This window comes from Triturus cristatus, chromosome 10 (genome assembly GCF_964204655.1).
Source record: "Triturus cristatus chromosome 10, aTriCri1.1, whole genome shotgun sequence".
Taxonomy (NCBI): domain Eukaryota; kingdom Metazoa; phylum Chordata; class Amphibia; order Caudata; family Salamandridae; genus Triturus; species Triturus cristatus.
In genome coordinates, this window is record NC_140593.1 from 3,624,315 (window position 1) to 3,645,335 (window position 21,021).

The window sequence follows — 21,021 nt, forward strand, 5'->3', positions numbered from 1 at the left end:
GTGTGTGTTGTATGGTCGCTTAACACATAGGCCTTTGGGTGCCCAGCCGCTCGTGTCACGTTACCCCCTTAGGGCCTGGAGACCCCAGGTCTTACACCCTGAAATTTAGGGTGGAGATCCATGATCAAGGAAAAGAGAAGGAACGAACATCCATGCCACCCTACGATGGAGATCCGTGATCATGGAAGAGAGAGGGAATGAACATCCATGCAATCCCTGGAGTATAGATCCGTGATGATAGAAGAGAGAGGGATCGAACATCCATGTAATCCTAGGGTGGAGATCCAGATCATGGAAGAAAGAGGGAACGAACATCCGTGAAAACCTAGGCTGGAGATCCGTGATGATAGAAGAAAGAAGGAACGAACATCTATGCAATCCTAGGAGTAAAGATCCATGATGATAGAAGAGAGAGGGATCAAACTGAGGAAATAAAAATTAAGAGGCCTATGTGTCCCCTGTATGTTCCCCGTCATATATGTACACATGCATGTATCCCATGCATTTCCCCTCCATGGCCTGTCTATCATGATGCTTATACTATAAACGTGGCCTGCCATCATCAAATCTCCCATGAGAGAAACGACAAATCTGCATTGAGGCCTACACGTTTTGCATCATGTTTTCTATACTCGTGTCATTTTCATGAAAACCCATTATTGTGGCTCAGCCAGAGCCGAAAAGAGGTTTCAGGCCTCAGACGCTCTGAGAGCTGCAGCTGCGTATCCTTGGCCTTGCACACTTGGGCCTCAGCCAAAGGGGCCCTGTCCGAGGTGCCGAGACAGTATTGAGCACGGTTATCTGCTTACTCCTACTGAACCACATTCCTGCCTGGAGAAGGAGGAATAAACATAACCCATCTGCAAAGGAGAGAGCCTAGCCTTTCTGTCTCTGTTTGTGTGATTGCAAAGCTCACGACAATGAAAAGCCCATAGCCCCCATGTAAGGCCTATGCAGTGCATGAAGAAATAGATGCCACATCGGCTCTTGGTGATGGGCAACCTATGTCACAAATCAGTCCCTGCTCCGGACTTTATATATAAGATAATACAAGATGTACTGGTCTTCCTGACACTGAAGGCCTCTCTTCCAGACTCCCCGACTGCACAAGCAGCCTTCCCCCAGTCACACGTCAATTACACGTCATGCTCGAGTTGAGCACAAGTAAGGCAAAGTTCCAGTAAAGTTCCAGCTGATCACGCAACCCCCTCCAGGTATCCACCCACCTATGACATTCACCAATGATCATCACGTGGACGCCCACATGGACGCCCACCTTCACGCCTACTTACACACCCACATGCTCTTATCTCATTCTCTCTTGCTCTGCCTGAAGCACTCCTGCTTACGTATAATATAGAATGTATATATACTGTACTCTGAGAATATTATTTTGAGAATATTCTGAGCAGAAGACCCTTCCTAATCCCTTGTGGTGATGGAACTATTCTCCCTATAACTCGAGTTATTGGAATAAAGCCCTTTTGAACCTGATACCACAGACTCAGCCTCTTGCTTTATGCATGATCATATTGCTAATATAGAAATTATGAGTACGTAATACTTTATTTACGACATTTAATGGCGCCCGAACAGGGACGAATCTCCTTCCCCACGCGCCGGAGATGAAGGTCCAGTTGTGCCCCCTTCTACAGCCGTGACGGACTTCAAGTGTACACGTCGCGGGTTTTCCCGCCAACTCCCTCAGGCCAACGAAGGAGACGGACTGCGACCAGGCATCCATACGAGGCGGTGAGGATTGCGGATCGTCCCGACCCAGAGCCCACCCTGCGAGAGAGCTGTGTCCGAGGTTTCTAGAGATCCACCACAGATACGCCATTCCCTGCGCAGCGTCAAGTGTCCGAGGCCTTCAAGTTCTGCTTCCCGGTGAGTTTTTCATGGGGGTTGCAATAAAGACGGGTTCATTTAATGAACACGGTAAAGACGTGTCTCACTTGTGAGACCGGTATGTTCAAGAGCATGCATCAAGTATTAAAGTATTAAAGAATTAAAGTAATCCAAGTATTCAGGTGCACCGATTTAACTGTATGAATGTTATTGTCTTAGTCAGGTTCAGTTAGGTTTGAATGTGTCAGGTTTTTATGTAAGTTTGTTTCATTGTGGTTTTTGTTTTTAGGTCATTGTGATTTTTGTTTTCGGTTACATTCCAACATGCCGTTGTTTTCGAAACTGCGTAAGATATGTACCAGGAAAGGTGTACTAGAGGAACCAGTTAACATTCCGCCTAGAGACACACCTGGACATTTCATGTACTGTAAGCATGGTTTAGATGCCGTGTTGTTTTTAGAACTATGGGTGGATTACACGAAGGATTTAGAGGCAAAGTATAGATGGCCTATCACGGGAACGTGGGATGCGGAATGCATCATAAAGGTAGAGGAAGAGCTATGGAAGAGAAAATCTAGACCTGCTCAGAAGGATGCCATTGAGTTTTGGCGCAAGGAGTCACATAGAAGAACAGAGAAAGAGTTCCACAAAGCAGAGAGAAGTAGACAGGAGTCCGAAAAAGCCAAAGAAGAGAAATTACAGGAGGAAGGGGAACGGGTAAAAAGAGAGCAGACTGAACGAGAAAGAAATACTGTCGTTGCTGGTATTTATCCCGTCCTTTCAGAGGAACTAGCAAAAGTGGCCCCAGTAGAAAGACCCGTTAGAGTGCCACCGCAAGTACCCCGAAAAATAAAACAAACAGCATCCGAAATGTTTATTAACGCCTACCTAGAGGAATCCCCACCAGCATATGTGGACGGATCTTTCCCTGCACCTCCAACGCAAGCCCAGCTCCAGGAGCTCGAGGACGGCGGGGAAGGAGGATCCGGGACAACATCAGGAGGGGGACCAACAGTAAAAGTAGACATCTCCGAATGTATATATGATCCAGATCCAGGAAAGGGCAGAATGCTCGTGTTTTCACTAAGGCTTAGACGAGCAGTCGCAGATTTGGAAAAATTACCAGATATGGATAAACATCTAAAGAAAATGTACACATTCATAAGAACAGGGGAAGGTTCTGAGTGCATAGCAGAAGCTGTACAAAATAGAAAAGTAATTATTAAGAACTATATCCTTCGCTTCCTGCTTAACTGTCTGATCAGGGAAAAAGACGAAGGTGACGGGGACGTAGACCGTTGTTATATTGGTTGGAGTGATCGCATAGATGCCTGTCAGCATGATAAATCAGGACAGACAGACAACATGTTGACCAAAATCCGAAAGGCAATAATAGCGTCACACAAAGCAGGACCGAACGAAAAGGCTGAGTTATCATCTGATGATGAAGCAGGGGACAAAGACAGAATACAATATGTGGGCCATGCCCGGCGATTCGAAAGGCCCAAGGGCCTCAATCACCGTAAACAGGGAACGGCTATAAAAGAAAGATATTCCCTTGAAAGTTTGTTCCAAATCACCGAAAAAGCGGTGAATAAATGGTTAGGTAACGATCAGCCCCTCACCCCGACCGAAAATGAATTAGCACGGTCAGCCACCCTGTGGGTATCCCAATATGATATATATAATAATGATATCGTAGCACAGACGTTCTTGAGCCTCCCACCAAACGAACAGCGCATAGCTGGTGTTTACATGGTCCAACATTTGATTACGTTGTATGAGAGTCAATATTCTGGTCCTGGTCTATTGTATAAGTTGCTGGACGACATAATACTAGACAGGTGGATGAACATGGGTACTGAATTGATTAATGTCATCCTGGATCAGCGACACAAATATATAGTATACGTGACTAGGTCCCTGCTTCCCGCTCCACCACAGGGTAAGGGACAGTTATACGACAAGCTGAACCCCCTACGAGAAGTTCATCCTGTAAAGGATACAAACAATGTGCTGCAACGGGTGTATGTCTACACCCCCTTGTCAAAATTAGAGGTACTGGAAATGAAAAAAATGTTGCCCTCCCATGATAAAGACCCGGGGGGTTTTCACCGAGAACTAAAGGACATTCTCCGCTTAGGAGAATATACATATGCTGACATTCTAAAGTTATTGAAAGTACTATTGCCTGCTGGTATCTACGAGAAGCTTAAAGGACAGGACTGGGAGGTGGGAGAGAAAAAGATCAGCTGGGATCTGTTGGAAAGAGAGGAAGAAGCAAGAGGCCCGGGGATTGGTCTGGGCCCCCGAGCTAAAGACTTACCTGAACTCCTTGTACAAGTTTTGCCTAGATTATTGGTTACTAAGAAGGAAGACTGGGATGCTATTTCAGCCTGTAAACAGAAACCAGACGAGGACACTAGCGATTTTTACTCTAGGTTTGAGAAGTGTTTCACTATCAATAGTGGTCTTAAGCCCGGTAGCGATTCATATCCCCATCTTTTCGTGAGCAAACTAGTAGAAAATTCCCTACCAGAGGTAAAGTATAGGGTACTTAAGGTTGAGAGTACTTGGCAAGCAAACAGCCCTTCACAAATGTTACAGATGTTACAATATCACCAGAATAGAATTAGAGAAGAACACGACCAGGAAAAGAGACGCATGAAAGACACAAAGATGAAGATGCTGGTGGCCCAATCGACACCGGCAAACACAAACACGAACAAGAACAGCACGAAACAAACTAATGGGACCTGTAATTATTGCAAGAAGCCAGGCCACTTTGTCAATGAATGTGCAGTCCTGAAACACAATATAGCTATAGGTAAAACAAAGCCACGTCCTTATCCTCCCAAGGAAAATAACACACATCAGACATCAGATACGTTTCCACCGCCGCCACCGCCTGTCCATGCACCTGCACCAGCCCACGCCACAACACAAATGTATGAGCACGCTCAAACTAACTATCCAGAATACCAAGCATATTCATGAAGCAGCCCAGAGAGGGAATTTGACTTGCCCCTTATTCCAGTTCCTGTGGACCAAGCGGGTCCCTATGTACATGCACGTTTACTAGGACAAAATAAAAAGTTTTTGATTGACACTGGGGTGAGTAGAACTACCATCAGTCATTCCGAGGTTCCAGGGGCACCCCTCTCGGGCTCAAAGAGTATATCCCTGGGCTTTTCAGGAAAGCCAATTATTAATGAGGTTTCAGAACCAGTCTCTTTAGGAGTTGGTCCACTAATACATACAACAGACTTACTGCTTACTAAATCATGTCCAGAAAACTTACTTGGTATAAAGACATTAAAGGAACTGGGAGCAATTATCTGTTGCTCGCCAGAAGGAGTGCGACTGTATTTACGTGATTTCAAGGGACATTTTGTAATAAAAGATTTTGACATCAGGCTCCAAAATGTACCACAGCATGTATGGGCACAAGGCCCGACTGACGTAGGTTTCATGAACATTACACCACACCAGGTCACCCTCAAGGAAGGAGTAGTGCTGCCACGGATTAGACAATACAAAATAGCACCTGAGGCTGAAGTAGGGTTGCTGAAAATAATAGATGAACTCATCGCACAAGGGGTGGTGATAGAGACAGATTCAAACATATGCAATTCACCTGTTCTTCCTATTCTCAAAAGAACTGATCCCAATACATCGCCTGTATATAGATTAGTTGTGGACCTGCGAGAATTAAACAAATGTGTGGTGCCACAGTATCCTGTGGTCCCGGACATTTCTTCATTATTGACTGCCATTGATGCGAAGGCTACGTTCTTTTCAGTTATCGATCTGAAGAACGCATTTTTCAGTATCCCAATACATCCAGACAGCCAATATCTTTTCGGTTTCAGTTTAAAAGGCCGCAGCTTCAGATTCACAAGAGCGCCACAGGGCTTCACGGAAAGTCCTAGCATCTACAGTCAGGCACTCAAAAGACAACTAGACAGTATCCATATGCCTACCACTACAGCACTGATACAGTATGTAGATGACATTCTCATCACTGCAAGATCGGAAAGTGACTGTGAAAATGCATCACTCACGGTTTTACATTTCTTGGCTGACAAAGGGCACAAAGTGTCCCCTTCGAAGCTACAATTCTGTGAACAGCAAGTGGCGTACCTTGGGCACTTGCTATCCAAGGAGGGTAGGCGACTGACACCAGAACGTATTCAATTGATTTCCGGCCTTTCACAGCCCAAGACACAAAAGGAGGTACGTGCATTCATTGGCCTCACTTCATATTGCAGGCAGTGGATTCCCCAGTATGCTTACATAGCCAAGCCCCTAATACAGTTGACGACACAAGAGGCAACTTCTACTAATGTCCTCCCTTGGACACAGGAACACACTGTAGCATTTGAAGAGTTAAAAAGAGCTTTATGTCAAGCACCAGTTTTAGCGATCCCTGATTACAACAAATCTTTTATGCTTTTTGTGACAGAGCGGGATGGAACAGCACTATCTGTCCTCACACAAGATCATGCAGGAAAACACAAGCCCTGTGCTTATTTTTCTAGTACATTGGACCCAGTAGCCCAGGCTTTGCCTGCGTGCCTAAAATCTGTTGCAGCAACGGCCTTAGCCATAAGACAAAGTGACTCGATAGTGCTGGGCCACCCCCTGACAGTACAAGTACCGCACGCAGTGGAGGTTCTCTTGAACCGAACACAAACCCAACACCTGACTGTAGCGAGACTGACAGGTTATGAGCTGACGTTATTTCAACCACACATAGAGATCAGACGATGCAACATACTGAATCCTGCTACTCTTTTGCCCTCCAGTACAGAAAACGTTTCCCCACATGACTGTGTTGAAGTAATACATACCGTGACTAAACCAAGACAAGACTTGACAGATGTTGCACTCCCAGACCCTGACCTAACACTCTATGTTGATGGCTCATGCATGAGGACGGGGGCGGGAGAATTAGTGGCAGCATATGCAGTGACCACTGCTACTGAAATCATAGAGACTAAAAGAATAGACATATTGTCAGCACAAGCAGCAGAGCTCATCGCCCTGACACAAGCGTGCATAAGAGCTAAGCACTTGAGAGTAAACATTTACACCGATTCACAATATGCATTTGGGGTAGTGCACGATTTCGGAGTACTGTGGAGAGAAAGAGGTTTCTTGACCTCTCACGGGGCCAAGATACAGCATGGCCCCCTTATTCAAGCCCTTCTGGAAGCAATACATTTACCAACAGCCATAGCTATCCTGAAATGCAAAGCACATACTAAAGCCACAGATACCATTTCTCAAGGCAATGATCTGGCAGACCGAACTGCTAAACAGACAGCTCAGACCCCACTAGACATGACAAACTCACAGATACCATCAATGACGAAAGCCATGACAGTCAGGGATCCTTCCAGGGATGTACAAGACATACAGACACATGCTACTCTAGACGAATTAAAGAAATGGTCGGAACAAGGAGGGGTACTGACTGATCAGGGTTGGATGACTAAGGGCAAGGCAACATGGTTTCTTCCTGATTCGATGGTACAAGTGATCATAAATACCGCACATAGTCCTGCACACTTAGGAGAGAAAGCAATGCTAGACAGCTTACAGAATACCTTTATTCAGATGCTGCACCATTCACATCAGACTAGCAATGCTACAGACTGCTGGGTCTGTGGCCGACTTCCCCCGTATCAGAAGGTGAAGGGAGTGTTGCCTCTTTTCCCTTTTCCATTCTCCCATAATGGTTCTTGCGGAGCATGGTTTGCCTTAATGACATCCATCAACGGTGATGCCAAAGAATGTCAAGACAAGGAGTGTAGGGGCGAATGGGTATGGGGTAACTTGAATAAAGTCATGAATGAAGCATGTTTTCCAGATGAAGAAGGTCTTCCCCAAAGAAAGGGTACAGATCTAGAAAATGAAGAGTACCAGCAAGGAAATGCGACCCTCGACTTTATAGTGTTGAATGTCAAGCCCATACACAATTTAGGTCCATCCTCAATTACAGTCCTGCCAGTAAAAGGGAACTTGTGTGTCAGAAAAGAAGGCTCAGTACATTTGGGGCACAGCGAGTGTAATACTATAATAGTGTTTAAAGACAAAGGAAAGTCCTATTTCAGAGCATCACGACACACCTACTTTATTTGTGGCCAGACAGCCTATGTGCAACTGCCCTTAGACTGGGGTGGGACGTGCTATATATCATTTCTTTTACCACCCGTTTTCTTGGCCCCATCGAACTATCATCAAGATCTCCAACTAGCACTTATCAGACACAGACGAGGGCTCGATGCCTCTGGCATTGACCAGACTGAGACAGCTTGGGAGCAATATACAGATTTCAACAAAGGATTCTTTTTCTTCATAGGTCCCGTCCAGAATAGTAAACTTATCCGCAGGTTAACAAGGATTCTAGAAACAGTTGCAAATGTGACTGCATCAGCCCTGGGGAACTTGACCCAGGAACAGTCTGCTATGAGAATGATCGTTCTTCAGAATCGTCTTGTTCTTGACGTCATCCTGGCGGATAGGGGCGGGGCTTGTAGGATCATAGGCTCCAGCTGTTGCGTTTTCATCCCTAATAACGCACCGTCTGTATACAAAGCAATAACAAGGCTCCACAAGATTGCCCAAAGCATACATCAAGACCCAGGCACATGGACTTGGTCCAGTTGGCTCTGGGGAATAATATCGGCATGGGGATGGAAAGTGTTGACCGTCTGTGGATTAATACTACTAATGATATTCAGTTATTGTCTATGTCTGCAGTGTGGCCCGGCTATTTGCGGCCTGTGTGCTACTGCATGTGTTCCACATCCCCATTTACAAAGCTTTGAAAATGGAAAAATAATGCTGCAAGAACAGATTGACTGTCTCATGAGAATAGATGTGGCATGAAGGGTCCACTAGGGGACAAGGAGGGAATGAGGAAATAAAAATTAAGAGGCCTATGTGTCCCCTGTATGTTCCCCGTCATATATGTACACATGCATGTATCCCATGCATTTCCCCTCCATGGCCTGTCTATCATGATGCTTATACTATAAACGTGGCCTGCCATCATCAAATCTCCCATGAGAGAAACGACAAATCTGCATTGAGGCCTACACGTTTTGCATCATGTTTTCTATACTCGTGTCATTTTCATGAAAACCCAGTATTGTGGCTCAGCCAGAGCCGAAAAGAGGTTTCAGGCCTCAGACGCTCTGAGAGCTGCAGCTGCGTATCCTTGGCCTTGCACACTTGGGCCTCAGCCAAAGGGGCCCTGTCCGAGGTGCCGAGACAGTATTGAGCACGGTTATCTGCTTACTCCTACTGAACCACATTCCTGCCTGGAGAAGGAGGAATAAACATAACCCATCTGCAAAGGAGAGAGCCTAGCCTTTCTGTCTCTTTTTGTGGGATTGCAAAGCTCACGACAATGAAAAGCCCGTAGCCCCCATGTAAGGCCTACGCAGTGAATGAAGAAATGGAAGCCACATCGGCTCTTGGTGATGAGCAACCTATGTCACAAATCAGTCCCTGCTCCGGACTTTAGATATCAGATAATACAAGATGTACTGGTCGTCCTGACACTGAAGGCCTCTCTTCCAGACTCCCCGACTGCACAAGCAGCCTTCCCCCAGTCACACGTCAATTACACGTCATGCTCGAGTTGAGCACAAGTAAGGCAAAGTTCCAGTAAAGTTCCAGCTGATCACGCAACCCCCTCCAGGTATCCACCCACCTATGACATTCACCAATGATCATCACGTGGATGCCCACATGGACGCCCACCTTCACGCCTACTTACACACCCACATGCTCTTATCTCATTCTCTCTTGCTCTGCCTGAAGCACTCCTGCTTACGTATAATATAGAATGTATATATACTGTACTCTGAGAATATTATTTTGAGAATATTCTGAGCAGAAGACCCTTCCTGATCCCTTGTGGTGATGGAACTATTCTCCCTATAACTCGAGTTATTGGAATAAAGCCCTTTTGAACCTGATACCACAGACTCAGCCTCTTGCTTTATGCATGATCATATTGCTAATATAGAAATTATGAGTACGTAATACTTTATTTACGACAAAACATCCATGGAATTTTTGGGTGGAGGTCCATGATAATGGAAGAGAGAGGGAACGAACACCCATGAAATCCTAGGAGTGAAGATCCGTGATAATAGAAGAGAGAGGGGTTGTATATCCATGAACACGCAGGGTTGGAGATCAATTATCAAGGAAGAGAGAGCGAGCAAACATCCATGCAGTCCCAGGAGTAAAGATCTTTGATGATGGAAGAGAGAGGAAATGACCATCCATGCGATCATAGGGTGGAGCTCTGTGATCATGTCAGAGAGAGGGATCGAACATCAATGCAATCCCAGGAGTAAAGATCCATGATGATAGAAGAGAGAGGGAAGAAACATTCATGAAGTCCCAGGGGTGGAGATCCTTTGAGCATGCAGAGGCATATTTCCTAAACGGTGGATGAGGAGTGAAAAACAATCAAATAACTGTGCTTACCGGTAGCTTTGAGGTCTTTTCTGCATCTGCAGGAGTGTACACGTTGAGGTACAGACAGTCTTCAGACATGGAAAATGCAGGAAACGTTGCTTCTAATATTTTGCTCAATCGCTCGAGAGTCGCAATTGGTTGTGGACATCTTAGAAAAAAAATAGATTAATATTTAAAACAAGCACATTCAATGACAAAAACCCAACACAGACATCACTGTAGAATACTGGAACGAAAGGCACAATCATGATAGATGCACTACAGTAGAGTTGCATTTTATGTATAATGAATGCGGGTGCACCAATGTATAGACTTCTGATAGCCTAGCTTGGATATTACAAGTGTGAGGACGGCTTGTAGTTTCTGCTGCTGTCAAGGTATGGGAAGATGCAGCATGCGCTTGTCATTGTGTAGGGGCACTCTTTTGTACGCTGTTAACATGTGGCATCAAATATAGGTCTACATCCATGGTTACGCTAGGTTTCTGACTTCTCTTGATGATGCTGCAGGGGCCTCATGTTTCTTGGTCCATATGGCAATGGCTGGTCCTTTTGCCATTGTCCACAGGTCATTATCTCAGCCTTTGTGGCATTGAGCTTTGGATCGTGATTCGTCATCCATGTGTTTATTGCCTGGAGGCAGTCGCCAGACGCCTTCCAGGCCATCCGTTTTTACAATGATTGGGACGTCATCTGGATAGAGGTGACAGCTGAGTTTGAATGATTTCATCAGCTTTAGTAAGGAGGTTAGGTAAACGTTGAATAATGGAGGGGATGTGATGGACCGCTGAGGGGCGCCAGTGTGTCTGAGGGACTGAAATGAAAGGTGGTACCGATAATTTTTAACAGCCACTATTTGGAGGTCAAGAATTCAACGGGCATTAGATGAACTCCCTTCTCACCTTTCACATATGGTACTTCAAACAAGAATCTGCTGTGTGAAGAGATTGCACAACTGTACACGACATTGAGTCATGTTACTCTTCAGTCAGCAATTTTCATGACATTTCTTTTTCCTGATACAAAAGTGGTTGTCACTACCTAAACCTACCAGTCATTCAGAAGCAGTGTCCAATCAGGAAACTCCAGATTCCAATATGGCTTGGTGCTTTCATCAGCCTATTGCGCTGGGCTCACAAGTCAGGGACAACTTACGTATCACAAATTGTACTACTCCAGCCAACAGTGGCCTGATGTGAAATATTGCCTGGTGCTATAATGCAGCCGCACTGGAGATCTTTATTTTGTTTCCAGGGTCAGATAGTTTGTTACGTTAATATGCCTGCTGCAGGGGGCTGAAAATATCCTAACATGTGGTAGTGTGAATCTGAAATAACCCAATATAGCCTGCCATGTTATAAAGGGCTGCTATAGCAGACTATCTATCTTTCAAAAATGCTTCACTAGCTAGATAACCCTGGCCGGCTCAAAACACTTAGGATTCATCTCCTTGAACCAAATGTTGTGGAAACCATAATCATGGCCTCCGAGGCTGAAAGCATTTGCATTATAATTGACCTGTTTAGACATCGGGCCTTGGGTGGCGACCGAGCCCTGGCCTAAATACCGCAGTTACCCACATTACCAGAATTGGCTAATTTACAAGGCACAATTTTGATGTTTCCTTGTGACTTGGGGGCTTACAGAGCCCTTCCTGTCATGGGTGATAACTCAGTCACACGAGTGTAATACTTTTGTTATTAGGAGAAGTGAAGGAATGCTTGATGGCCGCACACTTGTTAGTCCCTGCAGATTCCATTTGCATGGTCTGCTTTCACTTTAGTTTTGCTGTGTACCGTCAACGAGCACAGTGTGCTTCTCAATACAGCAAACAAAAAATCAAACCCAGGACTGGTGGGAAACCTTTCCCTCATATGCTGAATTTGGTTTTATAAAAGAAAATGTTCCAGGTATTTTTGTCAAAAACATTTCCTTTTCTAGTCCTGACGCTGACCCACTGAAGTCAAACACACTATGAAGGTAGTGTGGTGGACGTCAACAGGTCGTCTGCCCTAAAGCAGTTAAAACTCACCAAATCCATGCAGCCTGATGTCCTGTCCAACAAGAATTGACAACAAGCTGCTGGCATTTGATGCCCACATTGCACTAACTTCAGCTCTTTGATGGTAGGGGACTTCTCCAGTTTCAGGAGGCCCCAGGATGGTAGATTTCAGGGACTGGGGGACAGCAAAAAGCACAGTGGTCCAAGAAAGGTGGCTGGTGCTGCTGCTGGCAATGAACAGCCTAGAGAAAGTTTCAGTTGCCATACATAGTCTGTGGAGAAGAGGGCTAGAGAGAGAATAAAAACATCGAGATATATGTAGAAGGTGGAAGAGAAGATAGAGAGAAGAGGTTCTAGGAATGAAGAGAAGACTGAGAAAAAGAAAGGAGAGTAAATAGAGAAAGCAAAAAAGGGAGCAGTAAAGAAACAGCTGGAAAGATAGACGCAACAGAAAACAGAAAGTGTAGGCGCTACAGTCTGTTGGACTATTGCAATGGCCTGTGCTTCCCCTCGGACCCTCAGTGGTAGGAATACAATCTGTTCTAGGTTGGGTTATGGCCGTAGCCTGTGCCTCCCCTCAGAGCCTCAGGGGTAGGCGCAACAATCTGTTCCAGGTTGGGTTATTGCCATTGCCTGTGCCTCCCCTCAAAGCCTCCATGGTAGGTGCTACAATCTGTTCCAGGTTGGATTATTGCAGTGACTTGTGCCTCCCCTCAGAGCCTCTGTGGTAGGCGCTACAGTTTGTTCCAGGTTGGATTATTGCCATGGTCTGTGCCTCCCCTCGGACCCTCTGTGGTAGGCACTACAGTCTGCTCCAGGTTGGATTATTGCCATGGCCTGTGGCTCCCCTCAGAGCCTTAGCGGTAGGCGCTACAGTCTGTTCCAGGTTGCGCTGCTCTCATTTTGTTAGATCTCACTGCAGCCTTCGACACTGTCAACCGCCAACTTATGGTCCAAAGACTCAGGGAGGTGGGGGTGGCTGGAATCGCCCTGTAATGGCTGCAGTCCTATCTTGAAAATAGATTTTTCGCTGTTTTTGAGGAGGATCCTTCCTCAGAGCAGATCCTTCTGCAGTGTGGAGTCCCCCAGGGATCTTCCCTAAGTCCTACCATGTTTAACATCTACATGAGGTCTCTTGCAGATGTGGTGCTTCCTTGGGGATCCAGATTGTCACCTATGCTGACGATACCCATTTGGTGGCTTCCCTCAGTCAGCAAGATAAATCTGAGCCTGGCTTAACATCATGCCTCGGGAAGGTCTTTGAGTGGATGGACAAGTCTTTCCTAAAACTGAATGGAGCAAAGACAGAACATATGCTCCCAGGTCATTCTGCCCCCATGAACATAGGGCCCGATTCACAGAACTAACTTAAGACAAAATCCTAACTTACTACTTTTGGTATTCACAGAAGTTAGGATTTTGTCTTAAATTAGTCTTAAAACAAATTTAAGACAGACTTAAGACAGACTTAATACAGACTTAAGTCAAACTTAAGACAGTCTTAAGACAGATTTAATACAGACTTAAGTCAAACTTAAGACAGACTTAAGACAGACTTAAGTTAGGATTTTGTCTTACGTTTGTCTTGTCTGTCTTAAGTCTGTCTTAAGTTTGTCTTAAGTTTATCTTAAGTCTGTCTTAAGTCTATCTTAAGTCTGTCTTAAGTCTATCTTAAGTCTGTCTTAAGTCTGTCTTAAGTTTGTTTTAAGACAAACTTAAGACAAAATCCTAACTTCTGTGAATACCAAAAGCAGTAAGTTTAGGATTTTGTCTTAAGTTAGTTCTGTGAATCGGTCCCATAGACTTTCTGTGGCCCAGCTGCCTAGGTCCCCCACCGGCACAAAAAAGAACAGATCAAGAGTTTGGGAGTCTGGCTTGACTGCAATTTGGATTTTAGAGTACAAGCTCGTAAAGTCACAGCCAATTGCTATATGCTTCTTCGGATGATAAGGAAGATTCTCCGTATTCCTTACTTTTGTTGCCAGATGAAAGTTAGTCCGAGCACTCACACTGTCTCGGCTGGATTATGCGAATGCGTCTATCTGGGAGCGCCACAGGGAGCTACTAAGAGACTGCAGATTGTCCAGAACTGTGCAGCCTGCCTTTTAATGAATATTCCCAAACGCAGTTCAGCCAAACCAGCCCTTACTATGTGGCACTGGCTCCCCATCCAGGAAAGAACTAGGTTCAAGGCTATGTGCATTGTCCATAAATCTATTTAAGGGAAGGGTCCCCCAATGTTTCATTCATTGGTGCAATTATACCGCCCCAATAGGACGTTGAGATCCGACAATAAACGACTACTCGCAGTTCCTATGATCAAGCGCTCACGAACTGGAGGTCGCCGGTTCTCATATAATGCAGCCAAGTTTTGGAACCAGCTCCCAGATTATCTATGTCTGGAATCTAATTATCTTAAATTCAGAAAACAGCTTAAAACTTTTCTATAGCCGTGATCGGTTCTGTGTTTTTAAGGTGTCACATTAAGCGCTGGGATGCCCTTGGGTAGCCATGCGCTATATTAATTTGTATTCATTCATTCATTCATTATTGCCATGGCATGTGCCTCCCCTCGGAGCCTCAGGGGTAGGAACTACAATCTGTTCCAGGTTGGGTTATTGCCATGGCCTGTGCCTGCCCCTCAGAATCTCAGTGGTAGACGCTACAGCTGTTCCTGGTTGGGGTATTGCCATGGCCTGTGCCTCCCCTCAGAGCCTCCATGGTAGGCGCTATAATCTGTTCCAGGTTGGAATATTTCAGTGGCTGGTGCCTCCTCTCAGAGCCTCTGTGGTAGGTGCTACAGTCTGTTCCAGGTTGGATTATTGCCATGGCATGTGCCTCCCCTCAGAGCCTCAGGGGTAGGCGCTACAATCTGTTCCAGGTTAGGTTATTGCTATGGCCTGTACCTGCCCCTCAGAGCCTCAGTGGTAAGTGCTACAATCTGTTCCAGTTTGGGTTATTGCCATGGCCTGTGCCTCCCCTCGGAGCCTCAGGGGTAGGCGCTACAATCTGTTCCAGGTTGGGTTATTGCCATGGCCTGTGCCTCCCCTCGGAGCCTCAGGGTAGGCGCTGTGAGAAGGTGGCCTGATATATGCTGTCCACTAGTTCTAGTGGGCACCTTGTATCAGTCCAAACAACCCCTTATGGTGATAGGTTAAAGACAACCTTATGTGAAAGCTATCCTAGTGGTAGCTATGGAGAGCAGCCTTCAGGCTAAGTCTTGAAGGAATGTAAAGCAGCTTGTTTTACCAGCCTATAATCTCCTGAATGATCAAATGAAAAGACAACCACACCAGGTATATATTCAAAATATATGTATTTAAGATAAATCATACCCCTCTAGTCTCTTTATGGGACTGGAGTTTGAAGTACTTCAGTTACAAGTGTTTAAGCATCAGCAAAAGCACAAATAGACGTTTGGGCCATAGGGGCGTACCAAACCATATACTAAAATAGGGGTATAAGAACCACGACTGAAATAGGCAAGGTGCCTAGCACCTCTAGAATCGCTGGTGATGAATACAGGCCCCAGCTAGGCCCGCAGGACACAAGGGTTCGCTCTCCTGTAATGGAATCTACAAGGAAGTTGGCACGGAAACTGCAAAGTACAAAGACAGCATTTATTAACCCTTAAGGGTGGTCCTACAATCCACACAACACTCTTCAGTATTGCATAGAGTAGCACCAAGAACCTACGTACATGGTCCCCTTTTATACACAGTAGAGGGGCTCATAAGTGGGTGGATACAACATGAGGTCGAGGAACATTACCATTTATGGTTATTTTCGATACTGAATCAATATGTGGGCGGAGCTAACACACTCCTTGAGCCCGCGAAAACATGGTCAAGCAAGGCTAACTGATAACAGATGTGGTCAAGTCTGGGCATGTGCCAGATGGACAAAGGAGCTATTTACAGACTGTTACTAGGCAGATTACAAGAGCAACTAACACAGAGGTTGGACTCTTCTCGTGGGGAACACGTGGAAGCATGACAATACAAAATGGAGTCCAAGCTTCGGCCAACATAACAAAGAAAACACGATCCAGAGAAGAGAATTAATGTCTTCAGTAAATGCTTAATCACATTGTTGTTTCAATTTACAACAGACGACCCTTTCAGCATTTACTGAAGACATCCGGTTTGTTAGGATAATCATCATATATGTCAATTGTCATCATTTCTTCAACTTCTTTTGCTAAACGTTTCTGGTGAGCAACATCGGCAATAGCTTTCTTATCAGGGATACAGAATGATACACATAATGAGCAGAGCAAGGGACCACATTGAACGCAGATACAGCACGAAAACAGAACCGCCACAATAATGCAGAGACCAGTTAGAACCTTCCATCCCCAGGCGGTAATTAACGCCCAAAACCATCCAGAAAAGGACCAAGTGCCGTTTTCTGTATGGATCTCAGCTGCGATTTTATGCAGTTTATTGATGGCATTATAAACTGATGGCGTATGATCAGGAATAAACACACAACAGCTACTTCCAATAATTTTACATGCTCCTCCTCTGTCAGCTAGCATAACGTCTAATACCATACGATTCTGTAATGCAACAATTCTAGTAATTTGCAATTCCTCCGTAAGATTCCCAAGAGCAGCAGCAGTCTGATTTGTCACAGCTTCTACCACTCTTGTTAATCTTCGGATCTTCCTACTGTTCAGGGCAGCTCCAACAAAGAAAAACAGTCCTAAGTTAAAATCAATATACTGCTGCAGACTGGTGTCAGTCTGATCTACATCGTCAATTGATAAAGTACGTTTATACCTATTTACAGTCACATTATTCAATAATTTCAGATCCTTATGATAAGATGCGGGTGCTAGGAATACAGGAGGTAATAGAAATGATACATAGCATACCCCAGACCACCCTGCCGGCAGACGGTAATAACCTTTATTTCCACACACAAAGTACGTATTATGGGAGGCTAAGAAGGTACTATTGTTCAACCCATCAATATTCAGAACAGTAATGCAATCACTAACACCAACAGGGATGAAACCCACACTCTGGACACACAGGTCCGCCTGAGCTTGTGCCACTTGAATCACAAATTTGTCCTTTCCCACAGTGTCTCTTGTGTTCGTGAAGATGTAGGGAATGGATTCATTGTCTGGTCGGTACTCTTCCCACTCCCAAATTGTCCCATTCGCTTGTGGATACCCATTTTTGTCTTGATGACATTCTTTATTGAGTCTGAAGAGCAATCGCCCCACTGTCGGTTTCCGAGTGGCAAAAAGCAAAGTATACCATGCTCTACAAGAGCCATTATGAGAGAAAGGAAGTGGTATAAATGGCGTTCCTCCTTTCTTCTGATGAGCTGGCATCATCCCACATATCCAACAGTTCGTAGCATTCGTAGCAACGTGGGTATGATGCAGCATCTGGATGAAAGTGTTATTCAAGTAAGATTGTCGATGCTTCAACTCTTGATACGGTAATGTATAAAAGTAGTGCTCCTCAGGCACCGGAGTTGTCAACACAAGAATCTTCCGAGCGGGAGTTACATCCTCCACGAACCATGTGGTTATCCCAACAATGGCTACTGTCAACATGAACCCTAATGCACAAAGGATTTTCTTTTTCTCCATATCAAAGCAAAAATAAAACCCAATATCTTCCTGAAACTAAAAGTCTGTCAGAACTCTTCCCCGTGGGCAGCGGTTGATTTCTTCACCAGCGGGCCAAGACGGGTGTCGCTACACTAATGCAGGGCTGATCCCCCCCCCTTGCCTCATCGGCTCTCCGTTTCACTAACCCAAGGGCCGTTCTGACAGTATGTCCCGGTACTGGAAAACTCACTTCCTTGGTCGAAGATGATATCGCCTTCCTCCAGGAGTCGCGTGGTCCGGAAAGAGCTCCTCAGTGGCGTTTGGCTCCGCAGCACGGCCTATCTCTGCAGCCAGAATTTCTCGTTGATCGGTCAGCACGGCAGGTTCCACCAATCCGGGCGGCACCTTCCTACAGTGCAGAGAGTGGATCCAATTCTTTCGGTTGGAGACTCGCACAGCCGTCCTCGTTGCGAGGAGGACCTGCTCAGGGCCCACCCATCTCGGCTCCAAACTGTTCGTTCTGTCGAAGACTTTCACCATGACATGGTCACCAGGCCGGAGACCATGTCCTTCGCCGGTAGACCGATCAGGGAGCGCCTCCCGGACCTGTTGATGAATAGAAACCAAGTTATCCGTTAACTGTGCCAGATAATCACTCATCATCACACAAGGTACATCATGCACAGCCTTAGGTTTTGGCGGACCCCAAATATTCATTGGGCGTCCGAAGACAACCTCATATGGCGTAAGGCCAGTTCGAGAGTGCGGTACCGATCTAATTGACAATAACGCCAGTGGCAGAGCGTCTGGCCAAGTCAAAAACGTCGAAGCTTGAATTTTGGCGATCTTAAGCTTCAGTGTACCATTATACTTCTCAACTAGGCCTGCAGACTGAGGGTGAAACACGGCGTGGAACTTCTGAGTGATGCCTAGGCCCTTCAAGACATACTTTATAACATCCGCTACAAAGTGAGGGCCATTATCACTCCACAGAAGTCTACAGACGCCATATCGAGGGAAGAACTCTTTCAGCAGCAGCTTCGCAGTAGTCATTGCAGTATTGTCTTTCGTAGGGTACGCTTCAACCCATTTGCTGAAAGCGCAGACCACTACTAGAACATACTTCAGATTATTACAGCGCTCCAGCTGGATGTAATCCATCTGCAAAACCTCGAAGGGTGCAGTGGGTGTCACAAATCCTCCTGCTGGAGTTCGAGTACCTTTTCCAGGGTTATACCTCAGGCAGATCATACAGGTCTGCACCACCCTCTTTGCTGTGCTAGCAATCTCTGGATGCTCCCAGACTTGGGTAAGCAATTTTACAATTGCGGAAGCTCCAACATGTGCTAGCCCATGTGCCATCTGAACCATAGGTTGTACAAAGGCCGTGGGTAATTTCCATCTATCCATCTGTTTATTTCTCCAGCAACCCTCGTCGTCCAGTTCTCCCTCGCTAGCCCATTGTTCCCGCTCTTTGTCAGAAGCGGTCCTTTGCATTTCTCGCACTTCCTCCTTCGCATCATGCCATCTCTCCACCTGTGACTTGACTACATACATGGCAGTAGTACCGGGCTGCATCGCAGTCTCCCGTGCTACTCGATCCGCTAACGCATTCCCTTCTCCAACTTTATCAACCACTTTCCTATGGGCGCTACACTTAACGATGGCAATTTTCTTTGGGTATGTCAATGCAGTTAAAAGATTATGAACTAACTCTCCATGCATTATCTGTACTCCATGTGACGTTAGAAACCCTCTCTCCTTCCAAAGTAGGCCGAAGTCATGCGCTACTCCGAAGGCATAGCGGCTATCTGTATAAACATTCACACATAGTCCTGTACTGAGCTCACATGCTCGTGTTAATGCTATCAGTTCCGCTGCTTGAGCTGATTTCTGTGGTATGCGTGCTGTCTCCACTATCGTTTGTAATGTGGTAATTGCATATGCTGCTGAAGTCGTACCATCTGGTAGCTTCAGACAGGATCCATCCACCCACAGTTCTCCATCTACATCTGGAAAGGGCGTATCCTGGAGATCAATACGACCCTTTGTTTGTTCCTCAGTCACGAGAATACAATCATGCGCTTTCCGCGCCTCAGGCTGGGTTTCGGGGTATGGCAACAATGTTGCCGGGTTTAACGTTACGCACCTTTTCAACGTAATATGAGGAGCCAAAAGCGTCAACTCATATCCCGTTAAACGGGCGCTGGTAAAATGCTGCGTCTTTGTTTGGTTAAGCAGGGCATCGACAGCATGGGGTACTAATACCAACAGCTTATGAGATAACACAATTCCCTCGCTTTGGCGTATTGACACAGCTGTCGCCGCAACCGAGCGAAAACACCCGGGTAATGCTCGGGCGACAGGATCAAGTACAGCCGAAAAATATGCACAAGGGCGCTGCTTATCGCCGTGCATCTGCACTAAAACTGACAATGCACATCCATCTTTCTCATGCACATACAACGAAAAGGGTTTTGCATAATCAGGGGTCCCTAACACTGGTGCTGAACAAAGGGCCTGTCGGAGTTGCTGAAAAGCAGTATCACACTCATCTGACCAAGGGATTGGGATAGGCGTGTCCTTTGTCAAGAGGGCTAACAATGGCTTAGCTATGTGCGAAAACCCCAATATCCACTGTCTACAAAAAGAAACAAGGCCCAAAAATACACGCACATCCTTCTGTGTGGACGGTCTCGGTGTATCCAAAATTACTTGGATACGATCCGGTGTGAGTGCACGTCCCTCCTTAGACAAAAGGTGACCCAAATAAGTCACCTTTGGTCTACAGAATTGCAATTTCTTCCTAGATACCTTATGATTGTGGGACGCTAAAAAGGAAAGTAAGGATAACGTACTTTTTTCACACAACTCCAGGGTGTCAGCCGCCAGCAAGATGTCATCAACATATTGAATGAGGGCGACCCCCTCGAGCAGAACAAAGGAATCCAATTGTCGTTTCAAAGCCTGACTGTAAATGCTAGGGCTTTCTGTATAGCCCTGGGGAATCCTACAGAAACGATAAGATCTATTATTCAATGTAAACCCAAAAAGATATCGGCTATCAGGGTGAATGGGAATGGAAAAGAAGGCAT

At 45.7% G+C, this 21,021-nt stretch overlaps 1 protein-coding gene across 1 annotated transcript in view; it reads right to left on the reverse strand.

Annotated features, from left to right (window-relative positions):
• Window positions 1–21,021, reverse strand: part of LOC146788701 (fatty acyl-CoA hydrolase precursor, medium chain-like) — a 328,083-nt gene that overhangs the window by 264,569 nt on the left and 42,493 nt on the right. The window contains exon 3 of the mRNA XM_085630306.1: window positions 10,363–10,501. Coding sequence (XP_085486432.1) covers window positions 10,363–10,501 — 139 coding nt within the window. The remainder of the gene's footprint in view (window positions 1–10,362; window positions 10,502–21,021) is intronic.